The 26,966-nt window shown below is 41.5% G+C and overlaps 2 protein-coding genes and 1 long non-coding RNA gene across 7 annotated transcripts; 1 reads left to right on the forward strand and 2 right to left on the reverse strand.

Moving 5' to 3' along the window:
* Positions 1-10,391, reverse strand: SLC66A3 (solute carrier family 66 member 3). 2 transcript variants are annotated; one of them, XM_075145051.1, is made up of 7 exons: positions 9,951-10,391; positions 7,510-7,592; positions 6,963-7,032; positions 6,282-6,339; positions 4,948-5,068; positions 3,740-3,781; positions 1-1,768 (listed from the first exon to the last, which is right to left on the reverse strand). In XM_075145051.1, the coding sequence occupies exons 1-7, from the start codon at positions 10,091-10,093 to the stop codon at positions 1,680-1,682; spliced, it is 606 nt and encodes a 201-aa protein (XP_075001152.1). In that variant the 5' UTR covers positions 10,094-10,391; the 3' UTR covers positions 1-1,679. The 2 variants fall into 2 exon arrangements, with proteins under 2 accessions (XP_075001152.1, XP_075001153.1); XM_075145052.1 differs by lacking the exon at positions 9,951-10,391 and adding an exon at positions 9,700-9,771.
* LOC142080135 (uncharacterized) lies at positions 9,885-26,966 on the forward strand. Of its 4 annotated transcripts, none has more exons than XR_012672879.1 (6): positions 9,885-10,055; positions 17,478-17,565; positions 18,792-18,913; positions 22,034-22,227; positions 23,659-24,627; positions 25,918-26,966. It is a non-coding gene; the product is annotated as an uncharacterized LOC142080135 (long non-coding RNA). The 4 variants fall into 4 exon arrangements; XR_012672881.1 differs by lacking the exon at positions 25,918-26,966 and adding an exon at positions 17,264-17,358 and having other exon boundaries at positions 9,896-10,055; positions 23,659-24,486; XR_012672880.1 differs by lacking the exons at positions 18,792-18,913; positions 25,918-26,966 and having other exon boundaries at positions 9,896-10,055; positions 23,659-24,486.
* Positions 16,291-22,274, reverse strand: CIMIP5 (ciliary microtubule inner protein 5). The gene is made up of 3 exons (XM_075145054.1): positions 22,009-22,274; positions 19,632-19,671; positions 16,291-18,988 (listed from the first exon to the last, which is right to left on the reverse strand). The coding sequence occupies exons 1-3, from the start codon at positions 22,266-22,268 to the stop codon at positions 18,797-18,799; spliced, it is 492 nt and encodes a 163-aa protein (XP_075001155.1). The 5' UTR covers positions 22,269-22,274; the 3' UTR covers positions 16,291-18,796.

Genomic DNA, 26,966 nt, shown 5'->3' on the forward strand with positions numbered 1-26,966 from the left:
TCAGTTATGAAGAATAGCGTTTATTAATATGACCTGGAAAATGTATCACATGCCACCTGCCACCATCTAGACCACTTCAGATACTTTACACAGCTTTAGTAAAATCAGTAACAGGATGTTTACAGTTACTCTCTCAACCAACATAGAAACATTTATACATTTTATTGGAGCAGTAAAAAATCCTCATCTTTCAGCTTGCTCTCAATAATGTGAGATACGAGAAATCATATGTCCACAGACATACCTCTTCCCACCCCTTCCCGCTCTAAAATCAGAGTTTACAAAGCAGCTATGTTTTCTGATGGTGAGGGTCTCCGTCTGATTGCTGAGCGTACACTGGCGGAAACACCTGCTTTTGCAGATCCCGCTCTTCCACAAGAGTCCAATGATTTCGCATGTTGCAAGGAAAACCTGCCTGAAATGTAGTCAGTGCAGTCTTCCCATAGTTTTCAAGGGTGTCAGGATCAAGGGTGCCTTGGTTTTAACATGCCAATCAACAGTAATACTGTAAGAACTCTTGAAAAGGTGTGTCTTGTCATTTCGGAGAACGTAATGAGAAATGAAGGCAAGCTACGTGATTACTTCTGTAACTTCTGGTTGGAAAGGCATTACTTCCAAAAGCAAAATCCCCCGTTAATAGTTCTCAAGAATATCCTTTTCCCTTTTTTAACGTATCTACTACAAATTGATTAGAATCTCCAAAGTAAAAATTGAAGTCTTTACGTTCTTCAGCACACTTAGTACAGACAAAGCCCAGAGCACTATCATCAAAAACTGATAACCACTGGAGGTGAGTCTGCTTTGAGGCATCAAGCTGCACATATAAACGGGTCGCTGTCAGTATGGATTGCATTTGGGGACTCTGGGTATCGGTTCAGGAACTTCTGCTTGAACACAATTTTTAACTCTGTTGGTCAAAGTTTCATTAATTTCTATACATTCTAGTCTCTGCTGTTCCCAAAACAGTATGTTCAGTGAATGAGAGCTCAGGTTGAAAAAGAAGAATTCATAGTTGAGTTTTTGCTCTTATCCTAATAAAAACTGGATATATTGAAGAAAGTGACCATGGGTATCCTGTATCAGCTGTATAAATTGTACTATTTAAGTGTTGCATGTAAGCGCTCCAATCCCAACTGGATTTGTGACTTGGCAAAACACATTTAGAACCTTATTTTGAATTGGGCCTTGACTCAGATTTTCTGCATTCTAAAATACAGACAGTTAATGTCAAACTAATTGAGTTGCTTGCAAGACGACAACAAACAGCTGTTGTTGTTTTTCAAACTCACAGCAGATGCAGAAAGATAAGTTGATATATTGGTGCAAAATTGCTCTTGTATAATTGAAGAAAATTGCTTATATGTAACCAGAAAGTACTGAAGTGATACGAGAATATATAAACATCTAAATACGAAATACCTTGTTCATTTAGTAAAAAAATCCAGAGAAAATGTGATATCAGTGAAACTGTCTTAAATGACCAATAAAAATATGCTGCTTAAATTAAGTATCTTATAGAATTATTTCTAAGAGAAAATAAGCATGACTGTACTAAGTATGCTTAGGGATTAATACTAGCTTAAGAGAGAGAGAGCTTCCTCAACCTTTGTGCTGTTGTTTAAGCTTAATTGTATCAGGTTTTTTTGATGGTAACTATGTTGTGTGCTGCTGAGTGTCTTCTAATCAGTCTTTTTAGTCTTCCTGTAGCGCAGGACTGTGGCTGTGACCCAAATATTGAGAATGAGCATGGTTATGAAACGGATGAGAACTAAAAGGGGAAAAAAAAAATCTTGTAAGCATAAACCCAAAAAAAACCAACTGCTGTCATTTTCAGAAGACATGTTTTGTAAACCTTCTTCACAGGTGTACAAACAGGCTGGTTCCCATTCTGCAACTCTTTTCAGTCAATTAGTTTAAGTTACCATGTTCAGGAGCCCAGAAATCCTCAAAGTAAATATAGCAGAGAAGACCATTTAGCACTTGCGAGTGATGTCTGAAAATAATACACTACAATACCGCTAACTCCTTTGTGACAAAACCAGGAGAACAGTTCAAGTTTGAGTAGCCTCATATAAATTTATATTTACACTTAAACTCGGAGCTGCAGCTCATGTCCTTTATAGTTGCACGTGTTGTTTATAATAAAGGGATTATTCTCTACTGCCATCTGTTAAGTTTAGACTTCAGGGAGACAAGAAACACTTGTATCTGTCAGATTTTAATGACAGGAAATCTGACAATTGAGAAAAAAGCAGTTTTTCAGTATCTTCATTAACTTTCCGGATTTTTTCAAACCAAAATAAGCATAGTATCTCTACCTGTGAGACCACAATTTGAAGTATAGGTATATCTAATATCCATTTGGTAAATGGAATATTCACAGAAATGTACACAACACTTTGTTTCAGAAATACGTGATATTTGACTGTTTCATACATGTGTACGAAACCAAGATGAACATGCCAAAGTGTTCAGTGTAAGAAGTTAACTGGAAACATTTTCCATTAGAGCAGCACAGTATCATTGTTTGCTGCCATCCCTTCCATGTTCCAAAGTGTATTGTGCTATATTTTAAAAAGCAGCTTTAACCAGAGCCAGCTTTACTTTCAAGAGCCAGCTTTGTACTTTCATGGTGTTTTCCTCCCTTCCTCCCTCCCCTCAATATACCTCTCTTGCTTCTAATCAGCATAAGTGTGTAGCTGTGGGTGAACTGGGCTCAATAACTGACCTGGGCTAAATTTCTGCATGTGCATCATGCCAATTTTTTGGTGATCCTGTAAACTGCATGGCCCCCAAAACTCTTCCTCCGGCAAAGAGAAAGCAGCAAGGACAGGGTGAAAATGAGTGATTGAAAAGGGGACTTCCTTTTCCAGTGAAAGAGCCACTTGAACTGCTTGTAAAACTAGAGCCTTATTGTGCTGCAGAGGACTGCTTAAAAAAATAAATCCATTCAAATGATGTTTCTGATGAAACACCAGTTTTGAACTAGAACAAGGATCCACCAAATAAAGTACAATGTCATTTTGTTACTGTTCTTACATCCACCAAGTCTTGATTTCAAACCATTCACTGAAAAATCTGCTGCACTCCTTACCTCTTTCAGTTTTGTCAGGACAGTAAGAAGCTGTTAAATAAATTTGCTTTATAATGAAATCAGCTGCAAGTTATATATTTTAAGCCATTTTTTGTGAGTTTCTTATCAGCCTACCATTTCATTTTCAGCCTGCCATAAACTTTCTGAATGTTGTGTCTAAAACTATTCATACTCTAAGCTGAACTTTAAATAGTTTTCTAGAATTTTTTAATGCACAAACCCCACAATAAGAAAAGGAAACACTTACTATTTGAAAAGCTATCACTCAATTATTACAGATTTATTCTCAATTATTACAGATTTTTTAAGTTGTATTTTACTAAATTTATTTATGTATTCAAATATTAAAGATTTTTAATGCTTTATTCTGCTATTTCCACAATTAAGTTAATTTTGTAGTGCTTTTGCCTTTTGAAAAAAATAATAGCTTTTAGACCACTTGCAGGTTTTTTTGCTTTCTCCAGGTATTTGACTCCAGGTATTTGTAGTGCTACTTTTTTAGCAGTAACTCCTTCGCTCACCGTGCTAAACCACCAGGTTCATGGTTTGTTCTTCTGAGACCAGATAACTGCTTTTACAGAACAGCTAAAACCGACCATGGCAGCTGTTACCTTGGAAAGGTGGGCAATTCCATACTTTACTCACCTGCAAGATCATTCGTAGTCATTACAGTTGTAACTATTCTTGCTGTAAATTGAATGAATTCTGATTAATGGACAAGATACGACACGTTTATACCTTCAAAAAAGAGGATAATCTTGCATGAAAACTTACATTGTATAGACGTTCCTACTTTTAGTGCACCCACTCTTCTCTATTTTAGCTTCAGAGATCAAGCTCTCAAAGCTGAGTGACACTGTATTAAGGGTTTTTTTTAATGAGAAAATCACTGATATAATTAGAATTTTTATATCTCTATCATCTATCTCACTAGATCGGATGTGGTCGGAGTTTACTGCTTCTCTTTCTGTTCAGCCCTCTGCTTCAGTAGTTGATACTGAGCTACACCCACAATCGAGTTAGCATGACAACCATTGTAAACATTCACATGCATGCTTTTAGGCTTCTGCAAATATGAGGAATTCAGCTTTCCTTCCCACAACAAATCTAAACATTAATTATTTCACATTTGCAGCAGACTAAAACCATTTACAAAGTTTATTGCCATTGTTCAGTGAACATACCACAACTTCTAATTATTGACTTAAAAACATTTGTTTCACAAGGAAATAGATCCAGCATCACTATGTTTTACAGTAAGAATATTTTAAACAAGTTTTGTGAATATAACAAAGGCAATCCTGACAAATAGCTGTAGAATAACTGTTCATGGAGACCGCTAGGTAATTAATACATGAACTGCACAAATCACTGTTCTTGGTACGTTCTTAAATTCTCTGTTGAGAAATGTATTTACATGTAGTCATAGAATTAAAGATATTTAGCATTAACTGTGTATTTTTTTGTAGATGACTTTTCAGAATTAGCATTGTCTGACTGTCTAACTACAAAATTTAGCACCTTTTCATGCTGGATCACTAGTAATTTTATTGAATCCTAGAACACTGAAATCTTTTCTTCGTAAAGACACTCTTTCAGTTATTTCAGGTTCCTTTGACCATATTTGCATGTTTTCTAAGTCAGTGTCATTGTGACTGGTGTCAATGATAAAACTTGATTTCAGGAGACTGTGTGGTATCTGAGTCTCAGATGTCGGCACTAAGGGAAACTACATTAGGCAAGATTTTTACCTACTACACTTGAGTGAAGATCTATTGAAAGAGGCATTAGGAGGAGATACGGCTTTAAAAAATGAAAACTCAGTGCTTCACACCAAGTTGCCCATAGCTTACTTGCGCAGGTATATGCAGACATACTCCAGGTCAAGGCGCTCACTTGTCCAGAATCTTTTGTCTGCCAGAGACACCGCAGCTGAGCCAGCTTACTGGCCGCGCTGATGAGCGTGCACAAATTCTGAAAAGCAGGTAAGAAAAGAGAAAGAACCTCTGCCTCTGCCATTGTATTATCTGAGCGTTTAGCTTATGGGTGTTAGTAAGTAACTTACTAAAAACCAGGACTAGCTTTTTCATTTAGAATAAAAAAAACCCAAACTTTTTCAGTATTTTGCAACCCAAGCATTTCAGCTTCTTTCTAAGGAACCGTGAAGCAAAAAATTAAAGTTGCCAGAAGCAAGTAACTAATTTCTGAGGTACTGCCCAGGCAGCAGCTCAAAGAGCACAACAGTTGCTACTGCTGTTGGCAAATGCTTGATAGAGGCAAATACAATAAGAAGCAAAGAAATAAAAAAGCCTCTCAACCTGCTATATAAAACTGTTTATAAAAGTTAGCTAAAATGAGACTGATCTAGTCTAAACAGCAAGGTTGATTCAGACCATCTGTTACCATTATGTCTGGCAAACAAAACCATAAAAGAATGAGAAAACTGACAAGAATGTGTGGAAAATGAGTCCAATTGGTGGGAAAAAGTAATGAAGGGAACAGACTATTCACCCTGTCATCCTTTCAAGGGGGATTTTGCAAAGGCAGCGGGTCGAAGAGACCTCCAGATGGGTCTCTGTGGCGTGCCCGGATTTCCCTTACAAGTAAGGATTAGTGTTAGGCTTAAGAAGCTTTTATCCCCATTTGTATCATCTTTTGCCTTAGCAACTCCAGTTCATCTCAATTAAATTTTAACTTTCTCTCTTCTGACAAAAAGGGAAAAGACCATCTTTAACCTATGTAGGGCATTATCAGATTATATTTTTCTTGCAAAATTCTAGGACTAAAGGGAAAAAAGATCTTGTGAAATATTTAACGTTCCCTATTTCAAATGCTTTGACTGATGCTCTTTTCTTTTCCTCTCATGTTAAAAGTTTATTAATGGGGATTATGACATTAGGACTAAAGAGGCAATCTTTTTTCAACATCTAAGGCACCACAATTAACAACTTTACCTCAGAATATACTTTTTTTTTCCCTCCCATAGAGCCTCTATTGCCAGTGCTACGTTTTCCAGCTACTCACAGAAGTGAAACAGCCGTATTTGAAAACTGGGGTTGTTCTGAAAGCTAACCCAAATGATTAATTCTTCCAAGGACAAATATAAGGAGAGATTTCACCAATCAAGATGTCCAGAAAAAAAGTCATTTCATGTGGACCTATTTTCAAATAGTCATGCAGCACTTACCATGGCCAGGTCTATTATCCACTTCCGCAGTGTTAGCATGTACCATCCCCCCCAAAATCTTACATTATGTTAAGTTTCATAGCACTGAAAATTCTAGGATACCAAAGCTCTCAAAACTGTCTGGGGAATTAGATTTTTTTAAACATCTGGAAATAATCTTATTGAAACTTTGTAACAGACTATACAATCTAGATAAAACATACTAAGCACTGGTTGAAACACTAGATGTTCCTTTTTTCACACTGTCTTTGGTTGAACAGTGCCTGGAGTTTCTCAAGACCTTCTCCAAAGCACAAGACTTGAGATTTAAGCCCAAGTTCTATTTAAAAAAAACAACAATACACTGCTGTGTTCATCATAGCAAGTACAATCCGCATGGGTAGGAATCAAAGAAAAAAGATTCATCATTTCCACCTTGCATCTCTAGCAAAGATGTAAATTAAGAATTGGTCTTACTCCTTAAGAATTGTGGGCCTTCTAAAGCATAGCTACATATAAAGCTTTCGTCTCGTAGAGACTTTACTGTGATCCAAGAAATCAGCATGTGAAGGTGGAATGCATGTTGAGGGGTGGCTGAAAATGATTTACAATGGTAGCAGAAAACAAATGATGACATAGCTGCTATGCAAAGAACTACCAAACAGGCTATATAAACCAAAATTCCCAGATTTCAAAGGATACATGACTGCATAGAACAAAGCTCGTTTCATGTTTCCACTGAAACGCAGAATAAACAAAAGGAGAATGACATCTGAAATAAATAAAAGATTGCTTGTCAGAGAAGGGAGAGAAAGGGCCTAAATGCAATTCTAGACAGAAAGAAGTAGTTCCACTGGGCACCATGTCTATCAAAACTGGTTTCTTACAGGCCTGTCTCTCAAACGTGATTGATGTCCAGAACACTGCAAGCTCCAAAATGAAATTTTTCTCAGAATCTGGAGCGTTTATAAGGTTTCTCTCCCACGCGGAGGCACTGGAGAAAGGATGAGCTTACGCTGCAACTCCACTGTGTGTGTATTAATTAGATCTTTCTCCTCGACCTGACCTTCCATTTTCATAAACTGTATAGGAATTCAATTATATTTGAGATGCTCATTCTCTCTTCCCCCCAACCCCAGCTAGAACTGGTCAATGGATACATGTCATCGCAGTTGAGTACTCTATCTACAAGTCTTGGAGTGCTGAATGAGCCCTGTTTTACTTCCAAAACATGGCTTAAAAGAATTACCTTGTGCAATGAGGATGGGATATTCCAGGTATGTCTGCAGAGGGTAACCATAATAAATCTGGTATCTCAGAAACACAAGGAAGCTGAACAGAAAGACACAAAACAGCGTGACTGCACGAAGGGACAGGACAGCTCCTTCACAGCCTCTTTTTTACTGTTTTGGTTGTGCCAAAAGGCTCCAGATAGGTGTAGCCCCTGCTGTCAAACTGATCAAACAAATACGAAGACAAAGTGCAACTCTGTTGATTCTGTAGTCTATTTTTGTTACCCTCAAATAGAGTAAGATGTAGAGAGCTGCCCACACTGCTTGTCAAGGTCTTTGTGTCACAGTCTGAAAGGCATGATTTTATTAATTACAACAGATGAGAAAGAAATAAAGGCTTCCAGACCTAGAAGCTACCTTCTCTTTGCAATTGCCTTGGCACCTCTGGGATAATTCTGATTTCTTTATTTATGTCGGAAGTTCAATCTGTACATTAAGCAAGTTTTACAGGAGTAGAAAACACCTTCCAAGCTGCCTAGGCTACAGTGTTAGAAGATTGCCCAGTGTAGCTGTACTGGTCAGACTCAGAGCCTGTTCTTAAGTGCGCCAAACTATTCCACAATATAGTATCTAAAAGGAATTGAACTTTTATCACATTTCTTTACTTTCTTCAATTTTCATGCAAGTCCATGGGGTTAGACAGAAACTTCAAGGCTGCAGAGAAAATAGAAAGGACTTAGGGCATAGTTTTATGTAAGGAAAAATTGATAGTTTCCGGCATAGAAAGATGGCATAAGGAACTGCCTGTCTTGTAAGAAACTGGCTTTTACAGTATTCAGAATTTAAATATCTGAACTTCCTAGAAATCTTATTTCTTGTAGGGTCAAATTATACTCCTTGTCATCAGCACTGTGCTCTGTGTCACTCCTCTGCCAGGTCACTGCACTCTGACTCTGCAGAACCATCCCAGTTTGTACCAGTAGCCCCAAAGCTCTCTGCAACTGGACCCAAAGTATTTAAAGGCTGCAGGATAAATAGTCCCAATAAATGTTTCAAAAAAGCCTCTCTTCCAAAATACTTTTGCCCAGAGTAGGCGCAGAGCCCACAGCGGTGTGGGTACTGTGGTTATTATGCAGGTGCTGAGGAGACATTTATGGCTTCTCCATGCTTATCTGAAACACTACTTATAACGCCTTTTCAATGCACACCAACACACATGAATGATTTTAAAATGCTACCATTGCTTTTTGGCTGGGGCTGTGGGGTAAGTGCTCTCTTCTGGAACTAGAGTTTAGTTCACGTACTCTGAGGTGTATTAAGGATAAACAGCAACAACAGGGGTTCAGTGCCATGGAGAAACGCGGGCAGCCGTGCAGTGGAGACCAAGGGGATCCTGCACAGCTAGGTGCAGAACAGTGTCTGTATGCCTCGGCCTGCGCAGCACCAGGCCGGGGTCAAGGGCTGTGCCCCTAATAGAAGACGAGGCACGGGTGCATTCAGAAACAATGTGCTGGTTTTGTGAGGTGATTTTTCTGAATAAAAAGCTCTTTTCTAGCTTGGTGCAGCGAGCTAGCAGCCATCCAGCTGGATGTTCTGGCCACCTCCATCCAGCGGTTCGGCAAACACAAGGCTCTTCAAGGTTTTTTCTCTCACATGCTTGTACCCACATTTGCATGTACATGCACGCAGTTTCTCTATTTATTTTTCATTCCATACAATCCTCTTTAAGCAAGATTTAATAAGTCTAGCCCATGTAAGCTTATTACAGACCGACAAATCTTTGGAGTTTGACATGGTTTGTAATTTTCTTAAAGACTGATTATGTTTTACTTATTTGGGTGAGAGAAGCCTGTCTAACTGGTACGATTACCTGCACAACAGGGCACACGGGCCACTTAATAACCTAAACACATGGCTTAAACCCAACAGTAGGTGTTGTCTCCAGCTACAGGGGCGGCCCAGGTTGGTTTTGGGCAAGTTAAAAAAGCCGAGTGTCCCTTTAACCAACAGCGCGGACACACTTCAAAATAGGACGTTTCTGCTCCGAAGAGTTTGTACGCCCCGTGAAGGCAGGACGCGGCCCCTGCACATGACAGGCATACGAGAGTCAGCGGGCTCAGCGGTACCGAACCACGGCACAGAAAGGAGCGGTTTTAAAACGGATGAGAGCAAGGACTGCTCGCCTCCCCCTTCACACAGCTACTCACCACGCTCTCGTGCGTGACCAGAGCTGTGAAGGAAGGAACGTAATTATTAATTGCCGCATCAAACCCCCGCTCCGTCCCGCCCCCCCCCCGCCCGCCGCTGAGGGAAGCCCCCTGAAGCGAGCCGCTTCCGCCGCACCCCAACGGTCCCTCCCGCCGCGCGCCCCGGAGCTGCGCGCGCAGCCCCCGCGCCCCCGGCGGGGGGGCCGCCATGTTGTCCCTCTGCGTCTGTGTCCCCCCCGCCGCCGGCTTACCCGGCCAGCTCCAGCAGGAGGCTGCCCACGCTGACCCCCCGCGCCGACCTGGCCGCCAGCACCGCCGCCACCTGCGGCAGCTTCATCACCGCGCACACCGCCCAGGTGCTCCAGTGAGCCAGGTCCAGCAGCGTCGGCGCCATCCCGCTGCGCTCCGCACCCGCGGCAGCCCGGAATGGGGAACCCGCGGTGCGGCGTGGCGGGGTGGGGCGGGGAGCTCGCCCGGCCGGGCCCGGCCCGGCCCGGCCCCGCTGGCGCGGGTATAGCCGTCACTGAGCGCTCATGGCGCCCGCGCTGCCCGGGGCGTGGGGCGTGGAGGCCGCCCGACCTGTGGGGAGAGGAGAGCCGGACCCGGCAACGGGCCTCCCCCGCTCCGCATCAGGCTTGGGCCTCGCCGGGCCTGAGCGCGCTGCCAGGCGGTTTGGCAACCCCGAGGAAGCCGATGCAGCTTCCTCGGGAGGGGGACTGCTTCCTGTCAGCCGCCTGCGGGGGAAGGGGCCGGTCACCCCCCAGTGCCCGTGCTGGCGTCTTAGCGGAACGCCGCGGTGACCGGGGGAGTGGGGCGGGGGGCGCCCGGGTCTCCCGGGTCGTCTCCATGCCGCTGGTTGAGGCCTACCCACAGCGAACGCTCCTTGGTGTCAGGGCCGAGAAACGTTAAGCTCCAGGTTGAGAGCATTGGTCCTGAAATTACTCTTTGTTACCTTAAACAAAATCCACAAAACAGTAATCATCAGATGCTGTGTTGGTGTAAAAGGTTAGCCATGGGTTGTGTTCACTTAGGAGTAGTGTAGTCAGAGTGTCAGCTCTGACCAAGAGTGTCAGCTCTTGGTTTGGAGCTGTAGGCTGGATTTCAGTTTTCACCCCCAAAGTGGAGTTTCCAGTGCTGCAGCTCCTGTGTTTTTCGGGTCACGCTGTCTGGATCGTTGGGGTGCTAATTCCTGCAGTAGGGATGGCGCAGTTTTGGCAGTGTCGCTTTTGGTTGCGCAGAAAGAAAGTTCAGTGAAATTGAGAGTGCCTGAATGCTGGACTTGTCAGATTATCGGAGATGGAGCAACTTCCCTGGAGCATACACCTACCCACCATACACAGTGATACACAAAAATAGTAGAGCACAGTTTTTAAAGCTTTTGTACTTACCAGCTTGTCAGAGCTAAATAAGCACCATTATCCAAGGAGTATACATTTGTAGTGATCACACACATACAGAATCTTGGCTCTTTCATGCCTGCATATGGCCGGGACTAGTCAAGAGTGTCAAATCCATGTCATTAATTCAGATTTGTACTTAACAGCGTAGTTGCTTTAACATGAGGGGTTATTTGCAGGCATAAAATTTCTTCTCTCTCATTTTAATGAAAGTTTTATTTCTGTATGACTAATAGTTCTTAACACGGTTTAGTTGTTTCAGCTCTTTTGCATTTCTCACAAATTGTTTTGTGTTCTTTTGATAATACGATTTAATGAACAGGTTTATTGCATTCATTGCACATACCCTTAGTGGTATTTTAAAACAGTACTACTATTACTGTTACTTAATTTGTAAATCATGTTGCCCTCTGTGTAATTCAGTCATAAAAAAAAAAAGAAGCAGGTACATAGGAGTACATAAAATCTCAAAACTCTGAGATGGCCCCCCAAATACAGAATTTTAATTTAAAGACTGTGTTTCTGTTAATATAATTGAAATTAATCAAGCTTTTCAAAAACAATAAACTCTAAAAGAAGAAAAGAAAATTTGAAGTTACCTTAAAATAATAATTGTTCCAAGATTTTCTTAGTAAACTGACTTCTCAGCCTTGTGGGAGTATTGTGTACTTGAGAAAGAGTTGAGTAACCCATCACACAAGATGAAGTTATATCTCATTTAAAATTAGGTCTGAGGTATAAATGTGTCATTTCAGATAATCTGAGAACAATAGAGAAATATTTAAGGTAGAAGTTGTGTATCTGCATTACTGTGTGGATGCTGATCCAACAAAATGCTGTAAAAATATCAATAATATGCACTGCCTTGTATCCTACTAGAGTAATCAAGTAGCTATTAAGCAGGTCCATGAACATATTTCTGTTCAACTATTTTTATATTTAAAAAAGACATGAAATGTTTACCTTTAGTCACCATTTCAGGTTTTTAAAAAATACATCCTGCTTTGCATTGCAAGCAGTCAGTTAAGCAAGATGATTTACTGACCTTCCCCTGTCCTGTCTATGTAATGATACTGCTCTACATCTGTTTACTGGCCACTTTTACTTAAGTAGCAGCTTAGGGAAGGAACAGACGTCATAGTGCTGGACAGCCCTGTTCAAGGTTATGACAAAACAAATTATGAAGAGTATAAGAAATTATTCCTATTCTGTTTAAATGATTTAGTTTTATATCAAATTTCAGACTCTCTTACTTGGTAAATTGCAGCAGAATGTAGAACCACTTTAAATTACAGTTCAGTGAGTAAATACATTACGTTCTAATCTGCAGTGCAGATTGCCTGTTTTGCAGCAGATGGGCAGTGGTTTAACACTGCTGCACCTCAAATAGGAATGCAAATGTTGATTCCTATTAAAAAAAAAAAAGGAAAATAATCTTTCTGTAATAACCAAAGACAAAAAGCCAAACCATAATTTTTTTTCAAATAATGATGTTGGCTTATCATAGCTGAGTTTTTAAGCAAAGTAATGCCTTGAATTTTGTGGTTTTGCAAGGAATGCAGAGAGTGCTCTCTTGCTCATTATTTCCACAGCCTAGCATGCTAGCAGGGAATAGTTCATTTTATAGATAGTTGGTGTTTTAAGCTCCAGGTTAAAATAAAGGAAGTTTTACAAGTGGGGAACCTGTGGGGTTGGAGACAACCCCCAAGAGACGTGTGGAGGAAGGCTGGGGGTGGACAGAGTTGGCCAGGGACAGCAGGCTGCAGGAGGGCTTGCTCACTTGCCCTGAGAAGTTGTGACACTGTGTGAACACACACAGCCCGGGAAAGAAACCGGAGGAATTGGACGTATCAGCACAGTTGCAGAGCTGTGACCTCTTTGGGATCACAGGGACAGGGTGGCATAGCTCGTGGTGACGGCTGTGATGGAAGGATACAAGCTCTTCTGGAAAAGCAGGCAGGGAAATGAGTGGAAGTTGTGTTCAACACAAGCAAGCATCTCTTTGCCTGGAGCTTTCCTCCGCTTTGGAGTGAGGAACGAGCCAACTAAGGTCTGAGGGGTCGGGATCGGTGGGGAGACTAGCATGGGGAACATTGCAGGGGCACCTGCTATGAACTGCCTGATAAGCAAGAGGAAGCAGATGAAGCCTTCAATAACTAGAAGAAAGCTCACGATTGTAGGCCCAGGCTTCTTTGGGAATGTAAAATTGCTCTGACATCTGGAGGAGCCACCCAGTTGGGTAAAAGCAGTCCAATCAATTTTTGAGGGGCATCAAGAACATTTTTTTTGACCCAGATGCTGGATTTGTAACTCAGAAACAAGGAGGAACTAGTAGACAATGTACAGGTCAAGGGCAGCCTTGGCAGCAGTGACTCCAGGATCTTAAGGTCCCAAGAGAAGTAGGGAAGGCAAATAGCAGAATAAAGATTCTGGGCTTCAGGAGAACAGAATTGGGCTTGTTCAAGAAACCTGCCTGTCAGTATCCCTCAGGAAATTGCTATGGGGGGCAACGGAGCCTCAAAGAGTGAGTTGATATTGGAAGACACTATGCTCATAACACAAAACCAGTCTTTCCAGTGAGCTGAAATGTGAGCAGGCATGGCAGAGGAACGGCATGGTAGAGGAACAGCTTGGCTGAATGGGCAACGCTTGCCTGAACTCAAACACCAAAAGGGAGGGTTTGGAAGTGGAAACAGGGATGAGCTACCCAGGCAATACAAAAGGATTGCCCAGGCATGCGGAGTTCAGAGACCAAAGCTCAGTTGGCGTTGAAATTGGCAAAGGACATGAACAGCACCAAGGAAAGTGTCCGTAATTACTTTGGCAACAAAAGAAAGATGAAGGAAAATGTGGGCATGCTCTTTGACAAGGCAGGGGACGTACTTAAGAATGGCATGGAAAAAGCCAAGGTGCTCAGTGCTTTTTTTGTCTTCAGTTTTTACTTGGCAAGGTCTGCTCACAGGCCTCTGGGGTGCTCTGAGCCTAGTGTCCCCGTCAGAGGGAGTGAAATAGTAACGGACAGAGGAAGACAGAGTTGGGGACTGCAGAAGCAAACTGGACAAAGACTGCTCCGTGGGACGAGAGGGGATGCATCTGAGGGTGCTGAAGGAGCTGGTCGACATTATTGCAAGGCCACTGACTGTTTTTCATCTTGGCCAGGTTGTGGTTATCAGAGGAGATTTCCAGATGACTGGAAAAAGGCAAATGTCACATCTTCTTGCAGGAATGAGGATCTAGAGCATGACAGGCTGGTCAACCTAACATCAGTTTCCAGGAAAATTACAGAGTAAATCCTCTGGCTGTTTCCAGGTGCGTGAAAGACAAGATGGTGATTGGGAACAGCCAGTTTGGATTTACCAAGGGCAAATTTTATGCCTCAGTCAGCCTGATTGCTTGCTCTGAGAGAGCTGCTTGGTGGATGAGGGAAGAGCAGTGGATGTCATTTACCTTGACTTTAGCAAGGCCTTTGACATGGTCTCACTTAGCATTCCTGTAGTGAAAGTGGGGAGATACAGGGTGGATGGGAAAGACCACAAGGTTGGTGGAAAACTGAGCAGCTGGGCTCAGAGAATAGTGGTTAGCAGACTGACATCCAGTGGGTGGCCAAATTGGGGGTGGTGTTTCTCAGGGGCTGGTATTGGGGCCAATACTGTTTTACGTTTTGCATTAACAACCTGGCCGAGGGGTGGAGTGCATTCTCAGCAGGTCTGTGGATAATAGCACGTTGCGGGCAGCCTTCAACACACTGGGCAGTTGAACTGCCACTCAGAGGGATCTTGGCAGGCTGAAAAGATGGACTGACAGAAGACTGTTGAAGTTTAATAAAAATTAAAGCCTGCAGCCTGTGACAGAGTAACCCCATGCATTAGTAAAGGCTGGGGAGCAACAGGATCAAAAGCTGTTTTAAGGAAAAGGACATGGGGGATCCTAAGGGACAACAAGTTGAATGTGAGTCAGCATTGTGGTCTGCTGGCAAAGACGGACAACTTTATCCTGGGCTGCGTTAGCAAGAACCTGTAGGTTTATGGAAGTGATCCTTCCTCTCTTATTTGGCACTTGTGAGACCACGCCTGGAGTACTGCTGAACACTGGAACAGGGGCTCAGAGCGGCTCTGGAATCTCCCATCTTTGGAGATTTTCACAACTCAGCAGGACCAGGTCCTGAGCAACCTGATGGTAACATCAACGTTGGCCTTGCTTGGAGCAGGGGATTGGCCTAGAGGCCTCCAGAGGTCCCTTCTGGCCAACATAACTGTGATTTCACGTACTTCATTCCTTATGCAAGCTGCATATTTGAGGCCCCATTCTGCCACTGGAGGCATCAAGGTAAAAATGATCAAGATTAAAAAAAGAAAAAAGTGTGACTCTGATTCTAGCTACTCTTCTATTTGGTTGTATTTGCCAAACACTTTGTAGTGCCCAAGGACTGGGAGTTTTACTGTTGACTTGAGTAGTAAGACTGATGCAGAGTTGTCACAAAAGCTTGCCATGAGGAAGGTTATCTCTGGGCTGAGAGACTCCTCGGTGGCAGAATGACAGTGTTTCAACTCTGAAGAACCTCCTCTTACTAAAGAAGTACAGTGGATCCCTGTGTACTTCATGTTTGAGGTTATGTTGTACAAGTGTGTGTGATAGGAGTATAAAAGAAACATTGGAGGTTGCATGTAGTTCATTGGTTTTGCATGCAGTATGTTATATATATTTGTGGCAAACTGAAAACATGGCTGTATTTATGTAAGGTTTACTTGATGTTAGGCTGAATAGAAGCATCACAAATTGAATGAAAGTACTGTAAGCAAAAAAAACCCCAAACCCTGTTGACTCAGTGTTTGCTCTGTGAAATGGTTTATTCAGTTAACTGAACGTCTGAAGGCGATTCTGGGTAATTGCACGTTATCTAAAATAATACGGTTAGCTAAAAACTAGTACTAGAAAGGGCCTAGAATACCAAAACTGCCCCCTCCACATACACACTTAAAAACCTAACCTAAAACCTAACAAAGCCAAACAACTGGGAGGAAGAAAAGAGGGAAAATCTATTAACTAGTTTGTAGTGGGACTCCTTACTTTATAGTTAAGATGCTACCTGGGAACTATATACAAAGACTGTTCTAAAAGTATGAGAAATACAGATTTATATGAACTTATATATGTTATGTTTTGTTAAAAAACGTATTTTTCACAGTTTTTTATTATAAGCAGAACTCAAAATGAGAACACACAAAATTTGGAGGCACTGGAAACATCTATGCACCAAGTTGCAATTAATATTAACAATCCTCAAAAGTCCACCAGAGAAAGCAGTGTATCTAACTGAAGAATTAAATTAATGTAGCTACTCTGTGAAGTACAAATGATTCCTTTTCTCCTTCCAGAGCTATACATGTATCTAAAGACTGCTATCGTCTTCCCAGGCTTCTTTTTCTTTTTCAGGTTAAACTTTAGCAGCCTTTTTAATCTTTCCTCATAAGCCATACTTTCCCCTACTCCCGTTACTATCATTGCTTCTCTAGACTCTGCTTAGTGGCCCACATCTTCAGGGTAAGACATGGAAGGTCTTGTCCAAAACTGGGAGACATGCTTCAGCTGAAACAGTGCCAGTGCCAAGTGAAGTGGAAGGATTAAATCGTCCACTGCTTAGACCATCCTGCTTCTGGTACCCTCCAGTTTGCAGGAACTCTCTGGGAGAGGGATTCTCTGGATTCACACACAGCAAACAGAGTCAAGAATCTGGAATTATTTAATGTGCCTTGAAATTAAAAAGGAATTGTGTAACACTGCCTTGCTATAACTTGGTGTCCTTTTCAGTGTATTAGTTGGTGTGGAGTGAGTGCCATCTGGAGGTCAGGAAACGAGGAGCTCTGTATGCTTTCATGCTGAAAAACAAAATCCCCATATTTTATAAATGAAATGTTCTTACATGAATAGGAGCTTGAGCCTGACAGATACTGGACATCTGCCACTCAGTATAGAGTTTGTGACCCATAGCAAGAGTTGAGGCTGCTCAGTATGTCTCAGAGTAAGGCATGCAAGCCTAATAACTTTTCAGTATTGTGCAATCACCAATAAATATGTAGCCTCTGAGTGGCCTGTGCAGTTTTTGGAAGAAGCTCTGGACAACACAGAAAAGGAAAGGCTTGACCTGCTTTCTCCTCTCCATCTTTCAGATGTTTGAAGACAAACCAGTTCCTGGTGCAGTTTTCTGCTCACAGGAGAGAGAAGAGAGCATATTAGCTGAACAAGAAGATGTCTTTTTTAGAGAGTAGGTTCCCATTTGGTGTGTCTGAACACAGTTGTCCACCACAATTGATGTCTGCACAAAGTGGAATCAGTCCTCCTCAGCTAGGCTGGTTGCATGATGTGGTCTTCTTTCTTCTCTAGGTAGCTTAGCTGTCATCCTGAAAGCCTTAATCCTCCAGTTCTCGCTGCATCGAGGAAGCCAGGAGAACTGCTTGGTGCCATGACTTCAGTGAGTGGGTTTTGGCTCTTCTTTTTACAGTGTCTTTTGTTTTTTTTTTCCAGAGACCACTTAGATGTTGACAGTGACCACACTGTTCCATACTGCCTCTTGTGCTTTTGAACTGCCTTCTGCTGCTGAAGTCTCATCATAAAAACAAATAGCCTGAGTTGCAAAGCATAAGTATACACATCTCCACCTCAGTCTGGTGAGACATTGCAGCCTGTTGTATCAAGGCAATGCTAACGGCTTCTGTGTTGATCTCCACCTAGGACTGAGCATGGTCCTACAGAAGCTACATATGGTTCAAAAGCAGATACTGTATGTACACTCTCCATGCTCTGCTGATTACTGCTTTTTCCCTACAGAACAACAGGTCATAAACAGTTTGCGTCTATGTAATAAAGATGTACTAGTGAACAGGCTTTAGGTATTGTGTCGATTTAGCTTGATGATGGTTTCCCTGGGAACCACAGATTTTAGGAACTATGAACCTTAAATTCAAGGTTGATGATGCTACGAGTGTAAGACAGGTTGCTGAGCCAACACACCTTCAGAGCAAAATGTGAAAGCCTGCTTCCTTGTCAATGAGTTTCCATCAGCTAAACCAGAAAAAAAGAGTAAGAGAAAGGAATTTGCGAGCAGCAAATCTAAAGAAAAAAAAATGAAAACTAATGTGAAAAAAATTTGGTCTCCCTCCCTCAGCAGCAAGGAGTGAAAAAGCACAGAACATGCCACGTGCCTTAAATTTTATTCTTTAGAGCAAGCTTAAACATGCAGATGACAGAAGCTGATGAATCCTTGACTACTAACTAGGTGAAATGCAACAAGATGCTGTGTTTTATTATGCTGACTTTCAGAACTGAAACTATGTTGTTTATGTTGGGACTCATCTAAGTGGGTCTCCATTGATTGTTTATTTTCAGGAGATAAAAATTCAGGAAGAAATTGCATTTTGGCTGTAATCTTGTTCTTTCTGATGTTAGTGGCAACCTTACTGTAGACTTGTATGGGAAGATGGATGAGATCTGTAGTGCTAACTCTCTGTCACCCCAAATAAGAAGAGGATTGTCTCCTATGGCATTGTTGGACAACATCCGTCTTTGGTCTTGACAGAAAATCCATGCTAGACAGTAGTATTGGTCTCTCTGAGAAAAAGGTGGAGGAATTTTTTACAGGTTGTGGAGTCTGTTGGCTAGAACCATTCAACTTGCTTTGTTACTGTTACATTTTTACAGAAGCGCTAGGAAAGCTGGAGCTCACCCTCAAGTTTCCTCTTTCGTGCTCCACTGCTGAAGAAGTAATCCATGTTTACCAGAGCCCTGCCAAGTTCAGTATTCATTCGACTGCCAATAGTCTGGTTGGTAGAGTTGGGAACTTTGCTTGAGAACACAGATACATAGTTTGGCAGTGGCGTCTGCTCCTTTTTTTTACCCTGGGTAAAACAAAAGGCCGTTAATAAGTTTTCAAAGTTACATCCATTTCTTGTTACAAAAATACAAGTTACTGAGATTATTTATAATATCAGCACTTTTGCTTTTGAAATTAGAATTTGAATGTACTTTAAAATGTGATACTGAATGTACAGGAAAGTGTTGAAGAAATAAAGTAAAATGATTTTTTTTCCTGTCGTCTTACATGGGAATAGGATAACACAGGAAAATGAATAATTTTCAAATGTGTTGTATAAAACATCAGCTGGGACAGAAGTTTGCCTCCTCTAGAATGGTCGTGATGTGGGAGGTTTTTTGTTTCGTTTTTAGTACGTGGCTTGGATTTCAGCATGATGACATTATCTTACAAATTTTCTCCTAGGAAGTTGGTTCTTCTAGCACTTGTCTTTCTGTGGAGTTGTTAATACTGAAACAGATGGAACACACGCACACACTGTATTTCTTTGTGGCGTAGGTAGCAGATGAAAGGCACTTTAGTTCTCTTTTATTTTTCCTAAAGATTTTAGTCTTAAAGCATTTGCCGATTATGCCTTAGTATGCTTCAATTTGAAATATTAGCCTAGCTCAAATTGACGAAAACTAAAAAGAGCCTGGCTTACAGTTGAATGTTTGTTCAAAACTTACCATTTGGTCATACTCCTTCAGGAAACTCCAGTTCTGGTACCTTGGAATAGAAGTAAAAAATGCAGTGTAAAATCTTCTGTCTTTAAATAAAATAGTTAATGTTGGTTGCATTTGAATGCCTGTGTAACTGCTCAGTTTGATATGTACAGCCAAGCTCTTACACCTGCAAACTCTTTGTACTGAAACCTGTGTTTTCTGTGGTGAAGCCCAGGGTTTTCTTTATTCCTATATATAGCCCATACTACATGAGGAGTGGGGTTTTTTTGCTAAAGGAAGATGAGGATAGCATGTACACAATGTATTCCTTGTGCAAATGCAGATGAATTAGCAAAGTCCTGAGTCACTCTAGCAAACTTTTGTCCCATGCCTTGAGCAAGACACAACTTCTTATTTTTTAAGTGACCGATATTCTGCTGGCAGAAGTCCCTGGTAGGAATTCCCAGAGCCTTATTTGCTGCAGGCAAACACCCACGGGAGTATTTTGTGCAGATAGGCAGCTGTACTAGGAGCAAATCGAATCAGAAGACCTGAGTTTTGCTTTTCAGCTCTGCTCTGTACCTGATGTGGGACTACAGGGCAAGTCCTTTGATTTTCTGCCCTTTGCTTTCCCTGGCCTGAAATGGAGAAAACATAAAGTTCACCTGCTATTGTAAATGTACTGTGAAGTCAATAGAGGAAAGAGTAATCTACAGCTGTATTTGCAGCAGGGCTCAAGGGACACCTGGGTTAACTCTCTGAGCTGGTTACCTGTGTCTACGCAGTGCTGCATCTAAGCTCATTCATCTAGTGCTGAAGCTGTACATCCTTCCGAGTTGAGCTCATCTGTACAGCACAGCTGTGTACCACGTGGAGCTAGGAGCATTGGATTTCTGTGCTGCACTCCCCTGTCCAGCGCAGATATGCCCTAAGTGCAAGTAAAAGCTAATTTATGATTGTTGTGTTTATCACTTATGTTTTGGTATACTAGCACAGCATAGAGGTCCTAAAATTTTTTATCTTGCTATGCCAGCCACTATTTGAACATATCGGATTTGGGTGTTACTGGATGGTGCTAATTACTGAGAAATACTTGGGTCTCAGATATTTACCTATGTCCACTTCAAGTCAGACCGCCAACACGTTATCAGCCTTTCCCCATCATTCTTTTTGGGGATGTGGAGCTGAAGGACAGTTCTCTGCAGGCTGTAGCATATGTAGTCTGATGAATCCAGCTTTAGGCATCTGTCCTTCACATGCCTGTCCTATCCTTTTACAAGAGTTTCTGTCTTCGTAGCTGAGACTGGAGAGCAGGACATGCATCAGCTGTGTGATGTGTTATCTTACGTACCCATGAAAGTGAGTTTGCACCGATATCCATGACTGTGAACCCCAGAAGGCAGGCACAGGCAGAGAGTCCCTCCTGCTGCCTTAGCTATGGAATGGGTATGGAACATGCTGGGCCCGTTTGGGAAGAGTCTGAATGCACAACTGGGAAAGAGTAACATTGCCACCACGGCCTTGGTTTTGCATGAGTCAGAGTCCTGGTGTCAGCCTTTCCCTCAGGTAAAAGGAGCCAGACAAGAGTGCAAATGTGTCTCTGGGGAAATCAGAGCTGTGATTTTTATCTCCTCCAGAAGGCTGAGGAGGATGGGCGTTTTCAGATGGTTTCTTTTCCCATTCTGAAAAATCCTGAGAGTGATGTTCTTTTTTCCTCCCTTTACTTTAGCTTGGCTAGTGTGCAGTCGGAACTGGATCTGATTTTACTTTTACCAAGGATATTCTTCTAATAGGCATGCTCATGCTGTGTACTGAAGTATGAACATAAACACTCAAAATACGTGGTAGAGACAGAGAGGATCTTAATTTCAGGTTCCTTCAGGTCACTGGTGTATACACAGTCAAAGCTTAGGTTGTATGTGTGCAGTTCAGTCTGCTGAAACACTATAACAATGGGGCATGTTCAGCAGATTTACAGATTGGGAATACAAAATCATATTTTGGCAGAACACTCTGTTCAGCTTCCATTTCAGCCATTTCTAAGAATATGAGAAGAGGTGATAGTATCAGTGTGTCTGCAATAAATTATAAAGGTTGGCACATTTATATCTTCATTGTGGAAATCTCTATAAAGCTAAAAGATACTTAGCATGCAATTCTTTGCATCTCTTTTCTTAAAGCTTAAGACCAGCATGCCAGGGACATATTAGCATAGATGTTGTCCAGTGAAGGGAAACAGATAATACAGTCTTAGAAAGAAAGGTGTTAGGGTTTGATCCAAAGTCCCTGCAGAATTTCCTTTGATAGTGTAGGCTTTGGATCAAGCTCTAAGACTGTCAGGGAGTACCAGTACCACTGTTAAGATGAGTAGAAGAAGCATGAACTGGAACAAGTGACTTACCAAATTTTTCTTCCTCTCTGTTCAGCTTCCACAGACTCTCTCCAGATCTTATCCTGTTGAACCTGGTCCTGCTGCAGTGCTGCCTGCTCATCTGCCCAGGCCCAAGTAGCTGGTTGTGCAACGACAGGTCTTCTGGGTTGGGTGCTGCCAAAAGACACAGCTGGAGCTGAGGCTGGTTGCCCCAGAGGTGTGGTTGCTGGCTGCCAAGACCTAACCAAGGTATTTCTCCTGAATCCAGAACCCTTTCCCAACTTGTCCATTTTGAGAATCACTGTATCCCCAGTATTGTTAGGTATATTGTGACTGTTAGGAAAGTTAAACCTGCTATTGCTTGCACTTTCAAAGCTCCTTCTCTCTTAACATTTTCTTTTAGCTGCTGATTTGGAGCGCTTTCAGAAAATGAACATGCACAGCACACTGATAGGCAGTGCTCGGCACTGTTTTACTTCCCTGTTATTTAATGCTCATTTCCTACTGCTTTATGTTGCTTTGTTGCTTGAACGCTGAAGGAGTTTTCATGGTAACAGCAATTTTGTAAGAAATGACTGTTACTGAAAGCCATTGGATCTCCAGCTGTAACCAGCAAACTCTCAGCTTACGAGGTGATTACTGCTGCTTGCAGCTGAGACCAGCCTCTATTCAAAATCCTCAGAACAATAAAGTCTGGTTTAGTAGCAAAGGGTGCTGTGGAGATTGCTGCTGAGTATGTCAGGAGGACTTTTGTTGTGGTTATGTAGCAGAAGCAAAATCTCCTGAAAGCTGTTGGTTTCCCTGGTGTGTTTACTGTCTCTATTGGAAACAAGTCTGACTTGCGAATATTCACCAGAAAGGGAGCAGAGACCCAGTGGTACAGCTGCTGGGGCCGTGAACTCTATTTGGGGCAGAGCTTGTTTGTTTAAAATAAGGTATTTCAATGAATCTGTGCTTTGAAAGCACCTTATTTTCAGATTTAAAAAAAAAAAAGAGCAGCCAGAGATAATCAAAACTCCTTTTTAAGTACTTAGAGATTTCTGCAGAAGGTATTAAGCAACTATGAGAAGTAGTTCTTAAGTAATTTTAAAGGGTTATTAGCATACAAAGTGAGAATTTTCAAAACAGTGTCCAAAATCTCAGTGTTTGTCTTTACAGTCAGCCTGTTGGGCTTTTGTGAGATGAAGTCACTTCCTCAAGTATTTGTGAACTTGCAGGAAAACGGAGTATTTTAAGTATAAATTTCTTCTGAAATTCTTGACTGACTTGTTTTTGAGTAGTCTGGATTAGCTCCAGATGAATTCTAGCCTCTTGGTTCATCTTCCTGGTAAATGCTAATGAACCTTGAATCTACTTTTTTAGGGGTTTTTTGGCAAACGTATTTGCTTGCAGTATTGGGAAATACACGCCGAATTTGGCAAATAATTTCTTTTAAAATAGTTACAACTATACAACAATCCGAACACTTCATATAGACATATTTGAGTAAGAAGTACTTCTATATTTGGAAAAATTATTCTGACTTTGAAGATTGCAATAACATAACTTAAGAAGAGGTAAACTCCACCTCAAACCACTGTGTTTGCTTTGGGTTTGAATGAAATTCTAGTAGACTTTTTGTTTGTTTGCTTGTTTTTCTGAGATAATTGAAACCTAAACAGTGTTTTTCATCTCTTTCAGCCAAAAAGCAAAAAAAGTCATGTATCCACACAGCATTATCATGAACTGAAGAAATGAACTGTTTGCCAACCTGGCCTGATAGTTGTCTCTGTTCCTCTTGTGGAATCTGCTTACCCTGCTGCATTCGTTCCAGGGTCCTCTCCAAGTTGGAGTGTGTGCAGCTGGTTGGAGAATGGGGTTTGAGGAGCATCTTAGTGCTTTAAAAGGAAGCTGAGGCATGTTTGGAAGAGCCAATGCATTATTCAGTGTGCATGGGCTTTTAGCTCCTGATCAGGTTAGGAAAGGATCATGATGGGAAGTCCGTTCCTGTGCATGGAACGCATTTTAATTCTTGTTTACAAAGTTCTTGGGTTATTTTAATTCTAATCCTTCCTTCAAGTAAATTTCTGCAAATTAAACATAATAATAAACTAAAAATGGTTATTGAGCTGAGAACATAGCTTCCAAATGACTACTTGTAGCCACTGAATAAACTGGACAGAAAGATCACAAGCAGGTTTTTAGAGTCTATGCCATTGAGTGGTGTCTACAAAGATGCAGGAGTTGTAACTAGCCTGGTTTTTATGCAAGTGTAGGGCTACAAAGTGCCTCTCAGAACATCTTACTGAAAGTGAACTCATAGGTTAAAGCCACATCTGTTGGTCTGAGACCCTACAACCTCAGGAAAGAAGGAAGTCTTAACTGTTTAGGACTTCTTTAGGCTTTAAACAAAAGTTGCGATGAGTCTACATGCAGGTATTGGACACTTCAGAGTGTTCAAGTCATTTCTCTGGAAATAATAGATGGGAGTGGGATCATGGCTGTTTAAAATAAATTTTTAAAATACTATAATAATATGGCTTTAAAATGTAGCTGCTGTTCCCCAAAAAGGTATTTTTTTGGAAAAAAGATATTTTGAAAATTATCCCATTTTCTGCTGGGACCAGAAGTCATTAAGGGAGCGGTTATGCACCATTAAAGCACATCAAGGTGAGTGCAAGGATGGCATTTCTGGGCATTACTCTAGATTCCTTATTGGATATACTAGTAGCCCATTTAGGCCTTTTACTGGATGAACAACTCAGCAGAACTGCTGCAGATACTGAACTATTTCCCCTCATATTACCATCTGCCAGTTTAGCATTTTATTTGTTTATTATAACAACTCGGGGCGTTTAAGCAGGGAGCTCATTTGAATTGGTATGACTGATTTACTGTGTACTTCTTTTAATCCTGTAGTAGAATAGGTTGATGTTTATTGTGGCTTCATGCCATACTTATCTATGTAAATTGATTATAGCATCTTTATTTTTCCTGGTTGAGGACATGAAACTTGAAAAAAACTATGACTGTCACTGTAGGAGATGGTGCTTAGGAGTTTGTTTTGGAGTTAGCTTATCTGACGAGCAGTGTCGGTGCCCATCATTCTGAGGAAGAACTTGACTGAGGTTAGTCTTTTGTTGTTGCCAGACAAATGATGATACGCACTACAAATTCGTCTGTGAAAAATATGTGAGTTATTTGCCCCTGTCAAAGGAAAAGGTGTCTAGAGAGGCTTTTTATGGAGGAAAAAGTTCAGATGTTCAGACACAACATTTTTATTTGACCACAAGAGGGTATTGCAGTATCAATTATGCAAGACTTGAGCTAATGTTTGCCTTTATATGCACTGCCTTATTTTTAAAATACACATTTCTCGAAATTGATCATTTACATTAGGCTGTAGTTAAGAAAAAGCAGGTTTTGTATGCCAGTATTTGATGTCCTTGTCCAGAGGCAATTTCTGAGCTGGTTTTTCTAAAATTTCTTTTGTTTTTTATGTAACAAGCTTCTTGAAGCTCAAGAAGAAGTTCTCACAGATTTTACTGGAAGACAGGGACTTCAGAGGCTTATTCCGAAACACTGAAAAACTTAACGGAAATTGCTTGGTTAAATGCAAGAATATATCAGTTACAGAAGGGAAATAATAATAGGAGATGAATGTATTGCTGCTTTGGTTGGAAGTGCATGTTGGTCCAGGATGGGCACTGTCAAAGTCAGTTAGACTGATCTGATTTTCTCATGTGGTCCTATTTGCAGGAATAAGATCTGAAATCTTTTTTAGCTCATTTGTGTTTCCCAGATTTCTCCTTTACATCCAAGTCTTCTACAGTATACATCCAGTGTTGGTTTGCACTTTTTTCCTAAGTCAGTACTGTGTTGGGACACTTTCCTACAAAAGTTCTGTCTTCTGAACTTTAAGGACAGTGTTGCCAAATGTTCATGCCATGTTTTGTACAGTTCAGACCATGGAAGAGGGAGCTAGAAGGATTTCTGGATTGTCCCGCTCCTAGATCTGCTGCTGAATTTAGGAGAAGATACATGGTATGCCTGCCTGTCTCTCAACAAGCCCACCTGTAAAAGAGGAAAGATCACAGCCATATCACATTATCTGTGAAGAACAAATTTCCGAGGGGTGTGATAGCGATTTGATGGACAGCAAAGCAATTTTCATATAAGAAAGTTGGTGTTTGTGAGATATTGCAGAGATTTGAGAAACACACACATTTAAAAAAACAAGTGCAGTGTGTATGTCGCATGTGAATACGAGGCAGAAGCAAGATCATCAGCCGGAGGAGAGGGCAGCTCTCCGGAGACCAGCTTTTCAGAGCAGATTGCTATTCAGATGATCTCTGCCATTTCATGAATGGGACAGAGACCCCCATGTAAATCTTTCAGAATGAGCAGTGTTGCCTGCCTCAAATAGTGACATTTGTGTTTTCATCATCATCTTCCTCAAATGAATAAAGATCAGTCAAGTCAGTCAAGATTGCAGGCTGGAAGATGGGTCATGGCGATGGTTAGCAGAGCGGGGTGTTAGGTGATCGGTCAGAGGATGCTGAGCACCCATCAGAGAGGTGACGGATGGCAGAGCATTACCGTGGCGCTTTCTCACTGGCCCTGGGCGTTAACCAGCAAGGGCTTTAGAAGGCCCAGAAGTGACAGATCCTGCTGACAAGCTGTGTCTTGGTCTGGCAGGAACAGAGTGCCTTTGGTCGCTGTATGCAGCCCAAATGAAAACAAATCCTGCACACTGCCAGTTTGGAGTAAAACTCCTTTTAAATGATTATGTAGCTGCTTGATTAAAGGCCTCATGCGTTAAGTTTTGCTGTAGCTTTCATAAAAATGTATAAACTTCTTTCTTGTCTTAATGGAGTTCTGCTGAGAGAGCCTGGCAAGTGGAGCGTCTGTTGTGTCGGCGGCATACAAATACCACTGAGGGAATGTCTGCTTCCAGTGACAGAGAGTCTGACACTTCAAAATAAAATCAAAGCTGTAATGCAGACTGT

The sequence above is a fragment of the Calonectris borealis genome, chromosome 3, assembly GCF_964195595.1.
Source record: "Calonectris borealis chromosome 3, bCalBor7.hap1.2, whole genome shotgun sequence".
In the NCBI taxonomy this organism is placed as follows: Eukaryota; Metazoa; Chordata; class Aves; order Procellariiformes; family Procellariidae; genus Calonectris; species Calonectris borealis.